General features: G+C 50.9%; 2 protein-coding genes across 10 annotated transcripts; one reads left to right on the plus strand and one right to left on the minus strand.

Annotated features, from left to right (window-relative positions):
- Positions 1–33: 33 nt before the first annotated feature.
- Positions 34–9,540, minus strand: Abhd14a (abhydrolase domain containing 14A). 6 transcript variants are annotated; one of them, XM_036192487.1, is made up of 7 exons: positions 8,279–8,846; positions 5,691–5,891; positions 4,571–4,865; positions 4,268–4,481; positions 3,996–4,111; positions 580–815; positions 34–377 (listed from the first exon to the last, which is right to left on the minus strand). In XM_036192487.1, the coding sequence occupies exons 4-7, from the start codon at positions 4,459–4,461 to the stop codon at positions 195–197; spliced, it is 729 nt and encodes a 242-aa protein (XP_036048380.1). In that variant the 5' UTR covers positions 4,462–4,481; positions 4,571–4,865; positions 5,691–5,891; positions 8,279–8,846; the 3' UTR covers positions 34–194. The 6 variants fall into 6 exon arrangements, with proteins under 6 accessions (XP_036048380.1, XP_036048381.1, XP_036048378.1 ...); XM_036192488.1 differs by lacking the exon at positions 4,571–4,865 and having other exon boundaries at positions 5,691–5,826; positions 8,279–8,845; XM_036192485.1 differs by lacking the exon at positions 4,571–4,865 and having other exon boundaries at positions 8,279–8,845.
- On the plus strand, positions 8,179–13,660 carry Abhd14b (abhydrolase domain containing 14B). 4 transcript variants are annotated; one of them, XM_036192491.1, is made up of 5 exons: positions 8,179–9,021; positions 10,720–10,947; positions 12,144–12,385; positions 12,692–12,892; positions 13,017–13,660. In XM_036192491.1, exons 1-4 carry the CDS (start codon positions 9,015–9,017, stop codon positions 12,869–12,871), a joined length of 657 nt encoding a protein of 218 aa, XP_036048384.1. In that variant the 5' UTR covers positions 8,179–9,014; the 3' UTR covers positions 12,872–12,892; positions 13,017–13,660. The 4 variants fall into 4 exon arrangements, with proteins under 4 accessions (XP_036048384.1, XP_036048383.1, XP_036048387.1 ...); XM_036192490.1 differs by having other exon boundaries at positions 8,180–9,021; positions 12,692–13,660; XM_036192494.1 differs by lacking the exon at positions 8,179–9,021 and adding an exon at positions 9,230–9,563 and having other exon boundaries at positions 12,692–13,660.
- The last annotated feature ends 664 nt before the right edge of the window (positions 13,661–14,324 follow it).

Genomic DNA, 14,324 nt, shown 5'->3' on the forward strand with positions numbered 1-14,324 from the left:
TCCCCACACAAGTCAGGAAACACAATGTCACTCTCCAGGCGAGACAAAAGGGCTTTTCTTTATTGTGCCTATGAAATGAAATCAAAAGTTCTGGCTGGGCTTGATCCTCTGTCCCCAATCCCACTCAAGACTGGCCTCCCTGGAAGAGGAGAGCGTCTAGACCCTTCAGGGTCAGTTCTGGGAAGTGAGTCCATTCAAGGCAAATGGTCAAGGAAGGCAAGAAGGGCGAGGTGGAAAGCTTGCGGATTGTGGAGGTAGCAGGCGTGGCCCGCATTGTGTAGCTTCACCACAGAGTGGTTGGGCAGGTAGTGGAGCTGCTGAAGTGACTCTCGAGCCAAGGTGTAGTCCAGTTCCCCATACAGGATAAGAGTTGGGGTCTGCAGGGCAAGGCCAGAAGTTGTTGATCCTGGGGGCTTGGTGAGGATCCAACCCACAAGCTATTCCTTTGGGGAGCCTTGCCCTCCACACTCTACCTCTTCCGTCCAACTTCAGGGGCCAACCCTCTAAGACCACCCCCATGTGGTACAAGCCAGGGACAGGGACAGGGGCCAGGATCTTTGCAGATCATTGTCTAAGTACCTTCACAGCCCAGAATTGTTCCTGTGTGTAATTCCGTGTGGAGGTGGGTGCAATGGGCACAAATCCGCGGAGCTGGTGGTGGGTTCGCATCAAGAAGGGCAGGGCATAGCGGCCGCTCAGTGAAGGGCTCACCAATACAGCATTCTGCACCTCTAGGTCTTGCAGCACCTGCTTCAGCAGCTCCGCTCGCCCTGACTCTGTGCTCACTTCCTTTGAAGGTGCTGAGTTCCCAAAACCTGGGAACAGCAGCAGGCACTACCTGAGAGGAGCCAGGACACTGGTTCTCAACCTTCCTAACGCTTTGGCCCTTTAATACAGTTCCTCGTGTTTTGGAAAAATTATTTTTGTTGCTACTTCATTACTGTAATTTTGCTACTGTCATGGATCACAATGTAAACATCTGACATGCAGGACATTTGATATGTGACCCCTGTGAAAGGGTCATTCAACCCCCAAAGGGGTCCTGACCCACAGGTTGAGAACTGCTAATCCAGGAACTACTCTGGACATCACAGTGTGGGAAAGAGATGATGATCAGTGGCACATAGCAATTCCACCCCAGCCGTTCTCAGAAGCAAGTTTTCACACTATACCAGGCCCCTAAGAAGCTCAGTTTTCCAGCAGGTGAGACGGCTCAGTGGGTAGAAGCACCTGCTACACAAACCTGGATGACTTGCATCTGATCTCTGGAACCCACGTGGTGAAAGGAGGAAACTAACTGACTCCCATAAAATGTCCTCTCACCGGGCTGTGGTGGCACACATCTTTAATCCCAGCACTCGGGAGGCAGAGCCAGGTGGATCTCTGTGAGTTTGAAGCCAGCCTGGTCTACAGAGCGAGATCCAGGAAAGGTGTAAAGCTACACAGGGAAACCCTATCTCAAAAAAGCCAAAAAAAAAAAAAAAAAAAAAAAAAAAGTCCTCTGACCTCCACATGTGCACTTTGTCATGGGCACATATGCACACACACACACACACACACACACACACACACACACACACACGGGTATACACACAGTATCAACCAACTAGCTAATAATACTTTTTTAGAAGGAGAAATATCTTTCAGGCATTATATTGGCTAAACTTTTAAGCTGATAACAACCAGTGTTAGGAAGATATAAAGAAAGGACACCTACCTGACTGAAGGAAGGATAAATCTATACAGCCTTTCTGGAAGGCAACATAGTATTTGTCCAAAAGCTTAAAAGTGTATCCTGACTCATCAATTGTCCCTGATAGCTATCCTAGAGGAACTATTGCCCCTACATGTTTCTTTCTTTCTTTTTTTTTTTTTTTCCAATTTATTTATTATGTATACAGTGCACATATCCCTGGAGGCCAGAAGAGGGCACTAGATCTCATTACAGATGGTTGTGAGCCACCATGTGGTTGCTGGGAATTGAACTCAGGACCTTTAGAAGAGCAAGCAGTGCTCTTAACCTCTAAGCCATCTCTCCAGCCCCTGTTTGTTTTTTGAGACAGGGGTTCTCTGTGTAACCCTAGATATCCTGGAACTTGTTCTGTAGAACTCAGAGATTCACCTGCCCCTGCCTCCTGAGTGCTGGAGGCATGCACCACCACGCCCAGCTCTCCTATACTTAAAGAAACATGTCCAAAGATGCTTGGGTTAGCGACCTTGAAAATGTTAAATCCACCAACTGAGGGATGAACATGCAAAGCCGGCCCATGCCTCCCATGGCCCACTCAGCAGCCTGCCCTGACAGCAAAGGAGGTGTGCAGGATCTGGCGTGACCCACAAGTCATGGAATAGCCAGGGGAATAAAGGTGTAAATACATTCATTAAGTAGGCAGAATGCTCATGCTCCCAACCCCCACATATAACCTGCATGTTGTCAGTCTCTCTCTCTGTCACTGTCTCTCTGTGTATGTGTGTGTGTGTCTGTCTCTGTCTCTCTCTGTATAGGCAGGTTGAGCCCAGGGCCTTGCATATGCAAGGCAAGGACTCTACCATTGAGTTATATTTTCAGGCCTTTTTTACTTATTTTAAGACAGGGTCTCTACTAAGTTGCTAGGCTACCCCTGAACTCAACTCTAGTCTAGGCAGGCCTTGCATCTGGGATCCTCCTGCCTCAGCCTCCTGAGTAGCAGGGATTACATGTCTGTACAACCAGGCCCACCTGTCCACCTGTGTGTGTCTCCATGCATGGGAATGCTTGAAAGTGGGGCTGTCACTCAGCTGTTGAGAGGGGAGAGAAGTGTTACTGGCTTCTAAGGACTTCTCTTTTTATATCTTATTTTGTTTTTTTGAGACAGGGTTTGTAATAGTCCTGACTGTCCTGTATCTCCCTCTGTAGACCAGGCTAGCCTCAAACTCACAGAGATCCACCTGCCTCTGCCTCCCGAGTGCTGGGATTAAAGGTGTGCGCCACTGTGCCTGGCAGGACTTCATATTGATTTAGCTGTGTATAGACCTTTAATCTCAACACTCAGGAGGTAGAGGCAGGAGAATCTCTATGAGTTTGAGACCAGCCTGGTCTACAAAGCAAGTTTCAGGACAGCCAGGGCTGTTACACAGAGAAACCTTGTCTCAAAAAACAAACCAAAAAATGATTTTGTTTTTAATTTATATACATATTTCTGTATGTAGGTTTGTGCATATGAATTCAGGTTCCCACAGAGTCCAGAAGAGGGCATTGGATCCCTTGGAGCTGGAGTTACAGGCTGTTGTAAGCTGCCTGGCATGGGTATTAGGAACCAAACTCAAATCCTCTACAAGCACAGCTCACGCTGAGCCATCTTTCTAGTCCCCACCCCCTAGGCCCCACCCCCACTTTCATTTTTAATTAGAAGAATGATAGCATGAGGCTGGAGGTGTAGCTTAGTGGTTGAGTGCCTGCCTAGCATTCTTGAGGTCCTGGGTTCGATCCACATTACTGGAAAGAACGACTAACCCAGAGGGTAGCATAGTCCATGTGTACAGTTAAAAACAAAACAAGGACAGGTTGTCCAGTGAGTGGGTAAAGGGGCTCGCTGCCAAGTCTCACAATCTGAGTTTGATCCCTGGAACCCACAGGGTGGAAGGAGAGAACCAGTTCTCACAAGTTATCTGTTGACTTCCACAGGTGTGCCCCCAAAATTTAGAAAAAAAAAGCCACAAAAATCACAGTCACAAAAAGCACAGTGAAATCCCCCCCAATGGTTGCTCATGGAATGAATCGCTTTTCTGTTTTCTCTGTGACATACAATAACTCACACTGTTGTTTTTCAAGGTAGAAAATAAAAATAGGCTTTTATTGTGGTGCCTTCCTGTGACCTGCACCTGATTTGTCTGAATACAGGGGCCCACATGGCCCTGCTTCACCTTAGGGCTTTGCTAAATTCTCCCTTCTGGTAACTGCCCCTTTGTTCCTGCTTCAGCCTACTTTCTCGAAACTTGGATGTGGGGGTACTCACCTGGAAGGTCAATGGCCACAGCCCGGTAGCCTCTCGTTGACAGCAGCTGCAGTGTGCCCAGCTGCTCCCATATATGGGAATTAAACGCCTTCCCGTGGAGAAACACCACTTGTACTCTGCAGACACATGGGGGAGACAAGTGGCATGGGACCTGGGCAGCCACCATCCTTTCTTCCCGGGCATCTCTCACTGCCCTCCAGGCTCCTGAGCTCCACTAAACTTTAGTGGAGTTGGGCTGATGTCCCTCCGCTAAACCCTTGGGTATCACTCACCTGTGTGCTGGATGGATAGGCAACACCTCACGGTAAAATATCTGGGAGTTGCCTTGGGTGAGGCCAGCCAGGACTGTGACATTGGGGCCTCTCCAGAGCTGGGAAGTCTGCTCAGGCAGGCCAGGCAGCCCCACATACAGGAGAAGCATGAGCAGCAGGCCTAGACCCAGCAAGGCTGCCTGGTACCGGCTCATGAAGGTCTGTGCCACACAGCCTGGAAGAGAAAAGGGGAGAGAGAGGCTGAGGAGGACCCCTGGCCCTTCTCCCTTCTCTTGCTCTGCATGACTATCTTGTTGCTCATACCCAAGCACTCCTCAGGCCAGGGCAAAGGTCTAGACACTCCACTATGTGGAGAAGTGCATGAGATGTCCCTCTGGCACAGGCATGTGTAACGGTCGCCATCATTGCTGGGTTAACTCCATCAGCTCTTCTGGCCATTGCCTTCATGCCTGACTCTCTCCATTAAGCACTCAGAGGCCACAAGAAAACACGTATGACGCATGAAGGAATCCAGGCTCACAGGTGAATTCTCTACCGCAGCAGAAGCAAGGGACCTGGGACCTGAGGCTTGTTTCCAAAATACCAGGCCACGTGTGTTCTGGAAGAAGATAGAGGAACTGTGTGTTCTGCAGGAGCTGGATGCACTGGAGACTCAGTGGTTGCTGGAGGAGTGGAGACCAGTAAAGCTCAATGTGTACAGAGACCTCCACTGAGGGAAGCCTGGAGGTGGTTCTCTTTCCTCACAATGACTAGAACACTGCTAAAAACAGAATGCAACAGGGGCCTAGTTCATGGTCACACCAGCCATTACGAGCCAGTTCACGGAGAACGTTGCGGATAACACTGAGGTCTGAGATACTGGGGGGCTGGGAAGAGGGCAGCTGGCCTAGAAATGGGCCAGCTTCCACCCCACTTCTGCCAAATGATCTGCTTCATGAACTCCTCCAGTGTGGTGCCTTTGTTAGCATGGAGGGGACTCAAGCAGGGCCAGTGGTCTCGGTTTGAGAATTCCCCTCTACCACGAGTTGAGTTTGGTAACTCCGGATATGCTCCTGGTACTTGACCAAGCTTCTTGTAATACAATCCACCCAATCAGGTGGAGAATGGGATATCCCTATCATCATTTATTAGGCCTACAATGAACATGCTTGTCTTGTTTATAGGATTCTGGATGAGTTCTCTCTTTTTTTTCTTTTTCTTTTTTTTTTCCCGAGACAGGGTTTCTCCATGTAGCCCTGGCTCTCCTGGAACTCACTCTGTAGAACAGGCTGGCCTCAGACTTACAGAGATCCACCTGCCTCTGCTTCCCAAGAGATGGCACTAAAGCATGCACCACCACTGCCTGGCTCTGGATGCTTTTTTATTGAGTGTAAACTGAGTCTGTTAGGCCTAGGAGCTGCAGCCTGCATTGGTTCACACCCACCTCTGCTGACTCTGTGGGATTCTTCTGGAAATCTCACTCTCTAGCTCCGAAGTCAGGCAGTGTGTGGGCAGCAGCAGATCCGCCAGTGCTGATGGAAAATCGGGACCCAGGCGAAGAGCACACTCTTCTCCCTAACCTGGAGCAGCCAAGGATGTCTGCCTTCAACGCAGCTTTAGCTCAGGTTCCCACGGGGCCGAGCATCTGTGAAGGGACACTCTCACTTGTCTGATAGAGGCGAACCTGTGCTTCTTTCAGGGTGAAGGAGTGGGGCTTTATTCGTTGCCATGGCAACCCAGGGTGCCCAAGACTAGACAATTGTAGGGGTTCTGATGCAGATTACTGGGCAGGTGGAGGAGGAGAGGAGTAAACTGTGCTTGCTCTGGATCCTGGAAGGCCTCTCTACCATGACACACAGATGTATACATACTCATACAGAAAGTGTCTTGCTTCCACACATTTCAAGAAGCTATCCCTTAAATGTACAGCGGCCTCTTTGCCCACACATTGGCCTATGCACAGTCAGTCTCTTACAGGAACATCCACAAAAGCACATGCACAGTTATGTTATCAGTCTCCTCTGAAGTCAGAACACTCCATACCACAGGGGAGCTCTGTGAGCAGGGAGGTAAACAGCCAAAAATTAGCTTCAAGAACTCCCTCGAAGGGTTAATGAGATGGCTCAGAGGTTAAGAGCACTGGTTACTCTTCCAAAGGTTCTGAATTCAATTTCCAGCACCCACCCACATGGTGGCTCGCGACCATCTGTAATGAGATCTGGTGCCCAGGCATACACGCAAGCAGAACACTGTATACATAATAAATAAATCTAAAAACAAAACAAAACTCCCTGAAACTGACCAGATTCACTAGGCTCCTTCCTAGGAGGAGAAGGTAAGCTGCAAAGAAGACTCTGAGACCAGAGCCGGTCTCTGAAGAAACCAGGTGAACTGCCTGGAGGAGTTTGAGTCACTTGGAAAGGACACTGTCCAACCAACCCACTGAGCTGCCTGCAGGCTGTGCAGGGTGCTCCACCTTCCCAGCTTCTGTGAACGGTCACCCATGCTGGGGTGGGCTTTGGTGATGTAGCTGTCTGTGAGTCCTGTAAGCAACCCCTTATCCACATTCCTGTTAAGTAACCGCAATAAAGCTCATTGGCTCACCAAGTTGGGCTTTCGTGGTATCCGTTCTTTGGTCTGCCATGCCTCCCTATCTGGGGTGAGTAGACAAGTGTGTTTCATCTCCCCAGTAAAAGTTTTGTCACACAACAGTCAGTTATTGGGAAGGCAGAGAGTCAGACATATGTATTTCAAGACCACATATATATATATATATATATATACAAGCCTAAGGCTTTAACTGCAGCAGTCAGGATACAGAGGCAGGAGGATCTCTGTGAGTTTGAGGTCAGCCTTAACTACATAGAGAGTTCCAGATCAGATAGGGTTATATAGAAAGGCACGCTTTCAAAAAACAAAAACAAACAAACAAAAAAACCCAACCCATATACTGGCACGGAAGCTAGAGAGACTGAAACAGGAGGATTATAGGTTGAGGCCAGCTGGGCTGCTTGGTAAGACCCTGTCTCAAAGTAAGCAAACAAAATCCAACACCCACAAAACCACATGCAGACCCTGGGAATATTCAAGCACAAAATCATACCCAACCCTTACACCACACATAAACACATAGTCCTGGCCTCAGAGTTAGCACTCAAAGAGAGGGAGGGATCCATGCAAATTGGAGAGCTAGAGCTACAGAGTAAGACCCTGTCACAAACAAAAAGAACAACAACAAAAACCCAAAACAAAAACCCAGCAACAACATTAACAACAAAGACAGAAAAAAGTGCCCAAACTCAGGAGCACTGGATGTTCAAGACCTTCCTGGGCAATGTAGTGAGACCCTGAATTAAAATAAATAGGGGCTGGTGTGATGGCTCAGTGGGTAAAGGTACTTGCAGACAAGCCAGACATCCTGAGTTCAATATCCAGGACCCATAGAGTGAGAGGAAAAAAACAATTCCACAAACTGAGCTCTGACCTCCACACACACACACCCTATTGCATGCGTTCGCCCCCGCCCCCCATAAATAAAATATTAAAAGGGACAGGGTTACAGGTAAAGGCACTTGCTGCCAAGCCTGACAATCTGACTTCAATCCCTGTAACTCATAAGGTGAAAGATGAACGGACTCCAGCAAGTTGTTCTCAGACCTCCCCCACGTTCCCAAGGACTCAGGCAAAGAAAACTACCTAGCAAGCAAGGACCTGGGGGTAGGCAGGAAAAGAAACGCACCAGCAGAGGGACATACACAAACCTTGAGAACTACAGAGTCAGATGCAGACGTAAATACAGAAAAGAGACATACAAGCAAGCAGGCAGACCCGTGAACACCCCCACCACACCCCACCCTCGGCAAAAGCGAAGAGAAAACCCAGACATTCAGGAATGCACACGCAGACACTCGCGCGCACACAGCACGTGTTGCCCAGCGCTTGCGCCTTGCAAAGGACTCTGCCCCAAGCGGCAGGGACAAGGATGGCCGGTCCCGGGACAACCTGCGGGCCTCCTTCCCGGGAGACACTCACCGCGCTAACAGGGGTGACGAGGCGGGGATCCGGTGAGGCAGGGCCCGGCCGGGGCGGAGCCAACATCCAAACAGCCCGGCGAATCTGGTTCTGCCTCCAGCTTGGTAACCAGCCGGCCTAAGGCCGACCACCCCTGCGCGCTTGCGCAGTACGCAGCTGCAGGCCTTGCCTGGTTACCAAAGGAAGATTTGGGGCGGTGCCCTAAGGCCCCGGGGCCCGCCTTTCCCGGCCCAGATTTTTGGAATTGTTATTGGCCTGAGGCCTGAGAGCCTGTGGAGAGCCACCGGGTTCTTCACTTTTTATCGTTTTGTTTTGCAAAATGGAGTTTAAGATAGGACTCACCGCAGGGGATGTCGTAGGACTTAAGGACAGGTCAAGCCTCGGAACACCGAGGCCTTCTGGCCCCGAGGTCTCCTAGTGTAAATGCCAGATGATGTTATTATACAGCAGCTCCAGGCCTCTGCCCATTCCCCTGCCGGGTCAGAGCCTTCGGGGGACACCTATTATTGGTTAGCAACCTGTGATCAACATCTGGTCTACCCGAGGTTCAGGCCTTTGTGCTGCAACCAGGTTCGGGGCAGGGAGGCCATGAAGGGCGCAAAAGGATCACTACTTGTTGGTACTCTGCCAACGTTGGTATTAACCAGACCCATTCTTCAGGCTCGGAAAATACTCCCATGCCACCTGGCTGAACTTTGGCGGAGCCTTCCACGCTGATATGTAGGATGTCAGCTTCATGACAGGTGCACAGCTCGTCCTGGACTGTCCTAACTAGGGGTGAGGGCGGTTTAGGGGGGCGGACAGCAAGGATACCAGGAATAGATTTCCTCCTCAAGGCAGGCCATTTCCGTGTGGGGCAGACAGCTGAGGGTTTCAAGATCTTCAACCTGGCTCTTGGGGCACAGGGGGGTGGGGGCGGCTTGGGGAAACAGGTTCTGTTGAAGAACCAAGGGTTAAGGTGCGGACGAGCCTAGTGGTAGTTTGTGACCAAAAGAGGGCGCCCGGAACCCCCAGGCCTGTCCCCACCTCCTGCCCCGCCCCTTTCCTACTTCGCTCCCCACCCGCCCACAGCACTCACCATTCTCCTGCTGAAGACCACGCAAATTCCCAGGTACCACTCTGCACTCTCCACTCTTCCTTTGCATCTCCACTCAGAACCCACCTGCCCCAAGTCATCTGATCTCGGCTCTCCAGGTCACCTCTCTCTGGGCTGCCCCTCTTTTTCGTACTTCCTTCAGACAGACCTAGGAATCTGGAATTGTGGGGCGCTGTGGACTGAGCGCAGGTGACTGCTGCGTCAACCGGTTGGGCTCCAGGGACCAGCGCACTGAGCACCCCGCGTCCCTGGCAGTCAGGAACTCCAAAGTCCTTGCCGACCAGTGCATGTGTTTCTGCCTCTGGAAAATAGGCCTTCGTCCCAAACAAACTTGGTCTCACTCCTGCCTGTATTGCCAGTTCATCCACTGTACGATAATGCTGGGTTAGATGAGGCTAATCAAGATAGTATTTAACCTCGACTGAGCACTTACTATATGCCCAGGCATGCATGTATCAAGCTTTTTTTTTTAATGCATAGTTTCATTTAATTCTATCCACTGTCTATGAACTAGTATTGAATAGTCCATATACCAGTTTTTACTATCGGCGGATACCTTAACTGGTGGTGAGACCCAGCAGGATGCATAGTTTTTCTTTTTCTTTTTTTCTTTTGGTTTTTCGAGACAGGGTTGTTTTTGTGTGTAACAGCCCTGGCTGTCCTGAAACTTGCTTTGTAGACCAGGCTGGCCTCGAATTCACAGAGATTCACCTGCCTCTCTCTGCCTCCCAAGTGCTGGGATTAAAGGCATGAACCGCCACCTGGCTTTCTTTCTTTTTTCTTTTTCTTCTTAAAAAAATTTTTTTGAGACATGGTTTCTCTGTGTAGCCCTGGCTGTCCTGGAACTCGATCTATAGTCCAGGCTGGCTTTGAACTCAGAGACCCACCTGCCTCTGCCTCCTGAGTGCTGGGACTAAAAGCGTGCGCCACCACTACCCAGTTCGCATAGTTTTCTTAAAAAAATACTTATTTATTTATTTATGTTTGTTTGTTTTCGGGCTGGGGAGGTTGAGACAGAGTTTCCCTGTGTAGCCCTGGTTGTCCTGGAACTCACAGAGATCCACCTACCTCCACCTCCTGAGTGCTGGGACGAAAGGCATATACCACCACTGCCTGACAGTTTTTCTTAAATTCTTAAGTGACATTCCTAATTCTGCCATATTTTAGTTAGGTCAGTTGAAGCCCAGTATCAAATAACCAAGTGGGAGAGGCAGAAACAATACCTGCTTTTCCTACCGTAATTCAGATCCTAAAGACCAGGTAGTCCCCTAACTGTCGCCCTACCCCACCCCCACCCCCAGCAGGGTGTTCTTTCAGTACTCATCAGGCTGACTTTGAACTGCAGGCATATCACAGTGGAGCATGGCCAGTGTGGAGCAGCTCGAGGGCACCATCCAGGTGCAGGGCCAGGGCCTCTTCTTCAGAGAGGCTCGACCTGGCAGTGGGCAGGCCGCTCGCTTCTCAGTACTGCTATTACACGGCATCCGCTTCTCCTCTGAGACCTGGCAGAAGTTGGGCACCCTGCAGAGGCTGGCTGAGGCTGGCTACAGGGCTGTGGCCATTGACCTACCAGGTACTTCTGGGGTGGGCTTCGGGGGCCCGGGGTTGGGGAGAACTTGAGGTTGGAGGACTGGAAGGATTTAGCCAGGCAGGGCCCTGAGCTCGACAGAGTTAGGTCCATAGTGCATGCACCTTTGAACTGGTCTAGTCTTGTTCTAGTAGGATCGATACACTGCTCAGCTGCTTTTCCCTGTTACTGAGCCTGTGTCTCCATGTCCCTGGGCTTTACTTCCCTCATCTGGAGTGGGAGATACCACACTCCTGCTGGTGACTGTCCCTAGTGAGCACAGAAGGAGGTTTTTCAGTGTGAATGTATTAGCTAGTACTTGAGAGGTGGTAATGGGTGCTCAGCTGATTGGAAGTGAATATAAAGTCCCTTGACAGAGCCATATTCACAGGCTGATGGAGGCACTGACAATAACCTTCCAGAGCCTTGGGAAGCATGGCAGGGCCTAATGAATGGCTAAGTACCTGGTCAACTATTTGTAAGCAGAGACCTTGGGCACTGAAGGAGGTGGGAATTGCTTCCAGACTGCCTGTCATAACCTGGATCACCAGGCCCCACTCATTTTAGTGTCTCGTGAGGTATTGGAGACATAGCTTCTCTGACTGGTTCTAATCCCCTCACAAGCTAGAGCTGATGTAGTTTCAGGTTTCAAGGGCAGATCTCTGGCCTGGCCAGGCTTGCTTCCAACAGTGGGTTGGGCTGAGCTTCAGGGTGAAGGTCTACAGCTAATGTTGTTGAAGGTGGGGGACTGACTGGTAAGTCCCAGGGCAGAAGCATTGTCTCAGGTCCGATCCTCCAGGAGGGCGAGGTGCCTTCTAAACAGTTAACTTAATTTTCACAAGTTTAAATGGCAGGATCATTCCCCATCCCTTTTAAACAGAGAGGGAAAATTGGGCAGCTGAGGAGGCCTGGGAGGCCTTACCTATGGTCATCTTTATAGTAAATGGAGAGCTGGGACTCAGACCTAGCCCTGATAGACTCCAGAGCTTGATTCTTTTCAGGACACTGTTAGTATGAATGCAAACATTGAAAGAAATGTCTCATTCTTGCCACAAATATAATACACAGGGCTGTGGGTGTGAATGAATTCAATGGGTGTTACATGAACCCAGGCACAGAGAGACTGACCTAGGAGAACTTGCTGGAAGAAGGGACCCTTCCCATTCATTGCCCTTGTCTCTCCCACACCTGAATCCCTGCAGGTCTTGGGCGTTCCAAGGAAGCAGCAGCCCCTGCCCCTATTGGGGAATTGGCCCCTGGTAGCTTCCTAGCAGCTGTGGTGGATGCCTTGGAACTGGGAACCCCAGTTGTGATCAGTCCATCATTAAGTGGCATGTATGCACTGCCCTTCCTCGTGGCCCCTGGCTCCCAACTCCGGGGCTATGTACCAGTGGCTCCCATCTGCACAGACAAAATCAATGCTGCCGACTATGCCAGTGTGAAGGTACCTTTCGTGTGTGTGTGTGTGTGTGTGTGTGTGTGTGTGTGTGTGTGTGTGTGAGAGAGAGAGAGAGAGAGAGAGAAGCTGAGATGGCATGTCAGGAGCAAGGTGGGGACCATCCCTAGGCCTCCCTCAACTATGCCAAACCCTGTGTAAACTATGTACTTGGGAAAGTACAAATTCATTTCCCCACCCATTGGATCCGCTCCTCTCTCCTCCTAAGGTAGGCAGGAAGAGACGTTGACCTTTAGAAGGCTGGGGTTGGTGAGGCAAGCCCCTTGATTCTTTCCTCTTTTCCCCTTCTCCCAGACTCCTGCTCTGATTGTATATGGAGACCAGGACCCCATGGGTTCCTCCAGCTTTCAACACCTGAAGCAGCTGCCTAACCACAGAGTGCTGGTCATGGAAGGGGCAGGACATCCCTGTTACCTGGACAAGCCTGCTGAGTGGCACACAGGGCTGCTGGATTTCCTGCAGGGGCTAGCATGAGACTCGGTCCTGATGATAGGGGTGACAGCCTGCCTACTCTGGGATCTCTCACTGTCTTCTCCTGGTCTCTGGCTTGTGCCTCACCTGCAACAGGTCTGTCTGTACATCTGTCTGGGTTTCTGACATTTCTGATTTTCTCTTGCAGTGACAGATCCGATCAAGGAGGTAAAATCACGTGGAAAAAGTCTCAGATTCAAGGGGAGAAATCTGATTGTGGGTAATCCATGAGCTTCTCCTACAGGCTTCCCTGCTTGGCTTTCACTGCCTTACTTTATTTCCCTCCACCTCCTTCTTAGCATTCATACATGTAGGCCACAGATAACATACATGTATGAATGCTTGTTTAGATCATCCCACACCCAAACAGAACCCTTCCCTTGGGAGCACATGGGTCCACATGACTGGACTGATACCCACATTCTTGTGCATCACGTGCTTGCACAGGTACATGTGAAGGTACAGTTTCCTGTGAAGGCAGGTGGGAACCTCTTTATGAGCCAGTCTTTGTAAGAGACCCACATGCCAGGAGAAGGACGTGGCCAGCCTTCGATTTCTCTCATCCACACGTTGCAATTGGTCCCAGACCAGAATTGCCTCCTCTGAAAGGGAGGTGTACCCCTCTGCCTTTCAAATATCCCTGTTTTTCTCGTTCCCTTCTTCTTGGGGGCTGTACACCTCCCCGGGTCATCAAGTCTGAATCTCAGCCAAGCCTGTTTCCTGCTATGAGGTTTGGGGGTGGGGCAGGAGGGGAGGCCGACTGCAGAGGCCCCTGAAATAAAGTGATGCTATTAGACCTCACATGCTTTTGCTGTCTCCGGAGCGCCGCCCCTCCCCCTCCCCCTCCCCCCCCCCCCCCCCCTCGGGACTGCCACTGTGGGCTCCTCCCCCACTCTGGCGGGACCAGATGGTCCCCCTGCCCTTTGTCCACTAGGCCAGATGGAGGGAAAGGGAGATTGGATTCCCCTCCCCACCCACACACACCCAGGTGCCAAGAGATTCAGCTTAGGGGGGAGGCGGAGGTCAGTGGGACCAGCATGAGCCGATTACCGAAAGGGGAAGAATATCTGCTCTGAGATGGGGGAGGGGAGGGCTCAGCACCCCCCCCACACACCCCCCAACACCACACACACTCCTATCCCTTTCCTAGTAAAGGATTTAATGGCGCTCTGTCTCTTACAGCCCTCGGTCCAAAGGGAATTTGGCAGTAGACTTGGGGGATCACGGGACAGGGTGCTTAAGGGCCACACGGCTCCCAGGCCCCTCCTCCAGCTGGCTGGGTAACCTGTCCTGGGCGGACGAGGGCCGGGCGGTGCGACAGTCGTAGGTGGCCGGTCTTGTTGGGCCGGACCCAGGAGTAAAGGATGGCGAAGAAGCTGAGAGCCGGGGCAGGGCGGGGGGCCGTGGGACAGAAGCCGGGAGGCGCGGCCCGGGCTGGGATGAAGGCTGCGGGGAG

The sequence above is a fragment of the Onychomys torridus genome, chromosome 7 (assembly GCF_903995425.1).
Source record: "Onychomys torridus chromosome 7, mOncTor1.1, whole genome shotgun sequence".
Classification (NCBI taxonomy): Eukaryota; Metazoa; Chordata; class Mammalia; order Rodentia; family Cricetidae; genus Onychomys; species Onychomys torridus.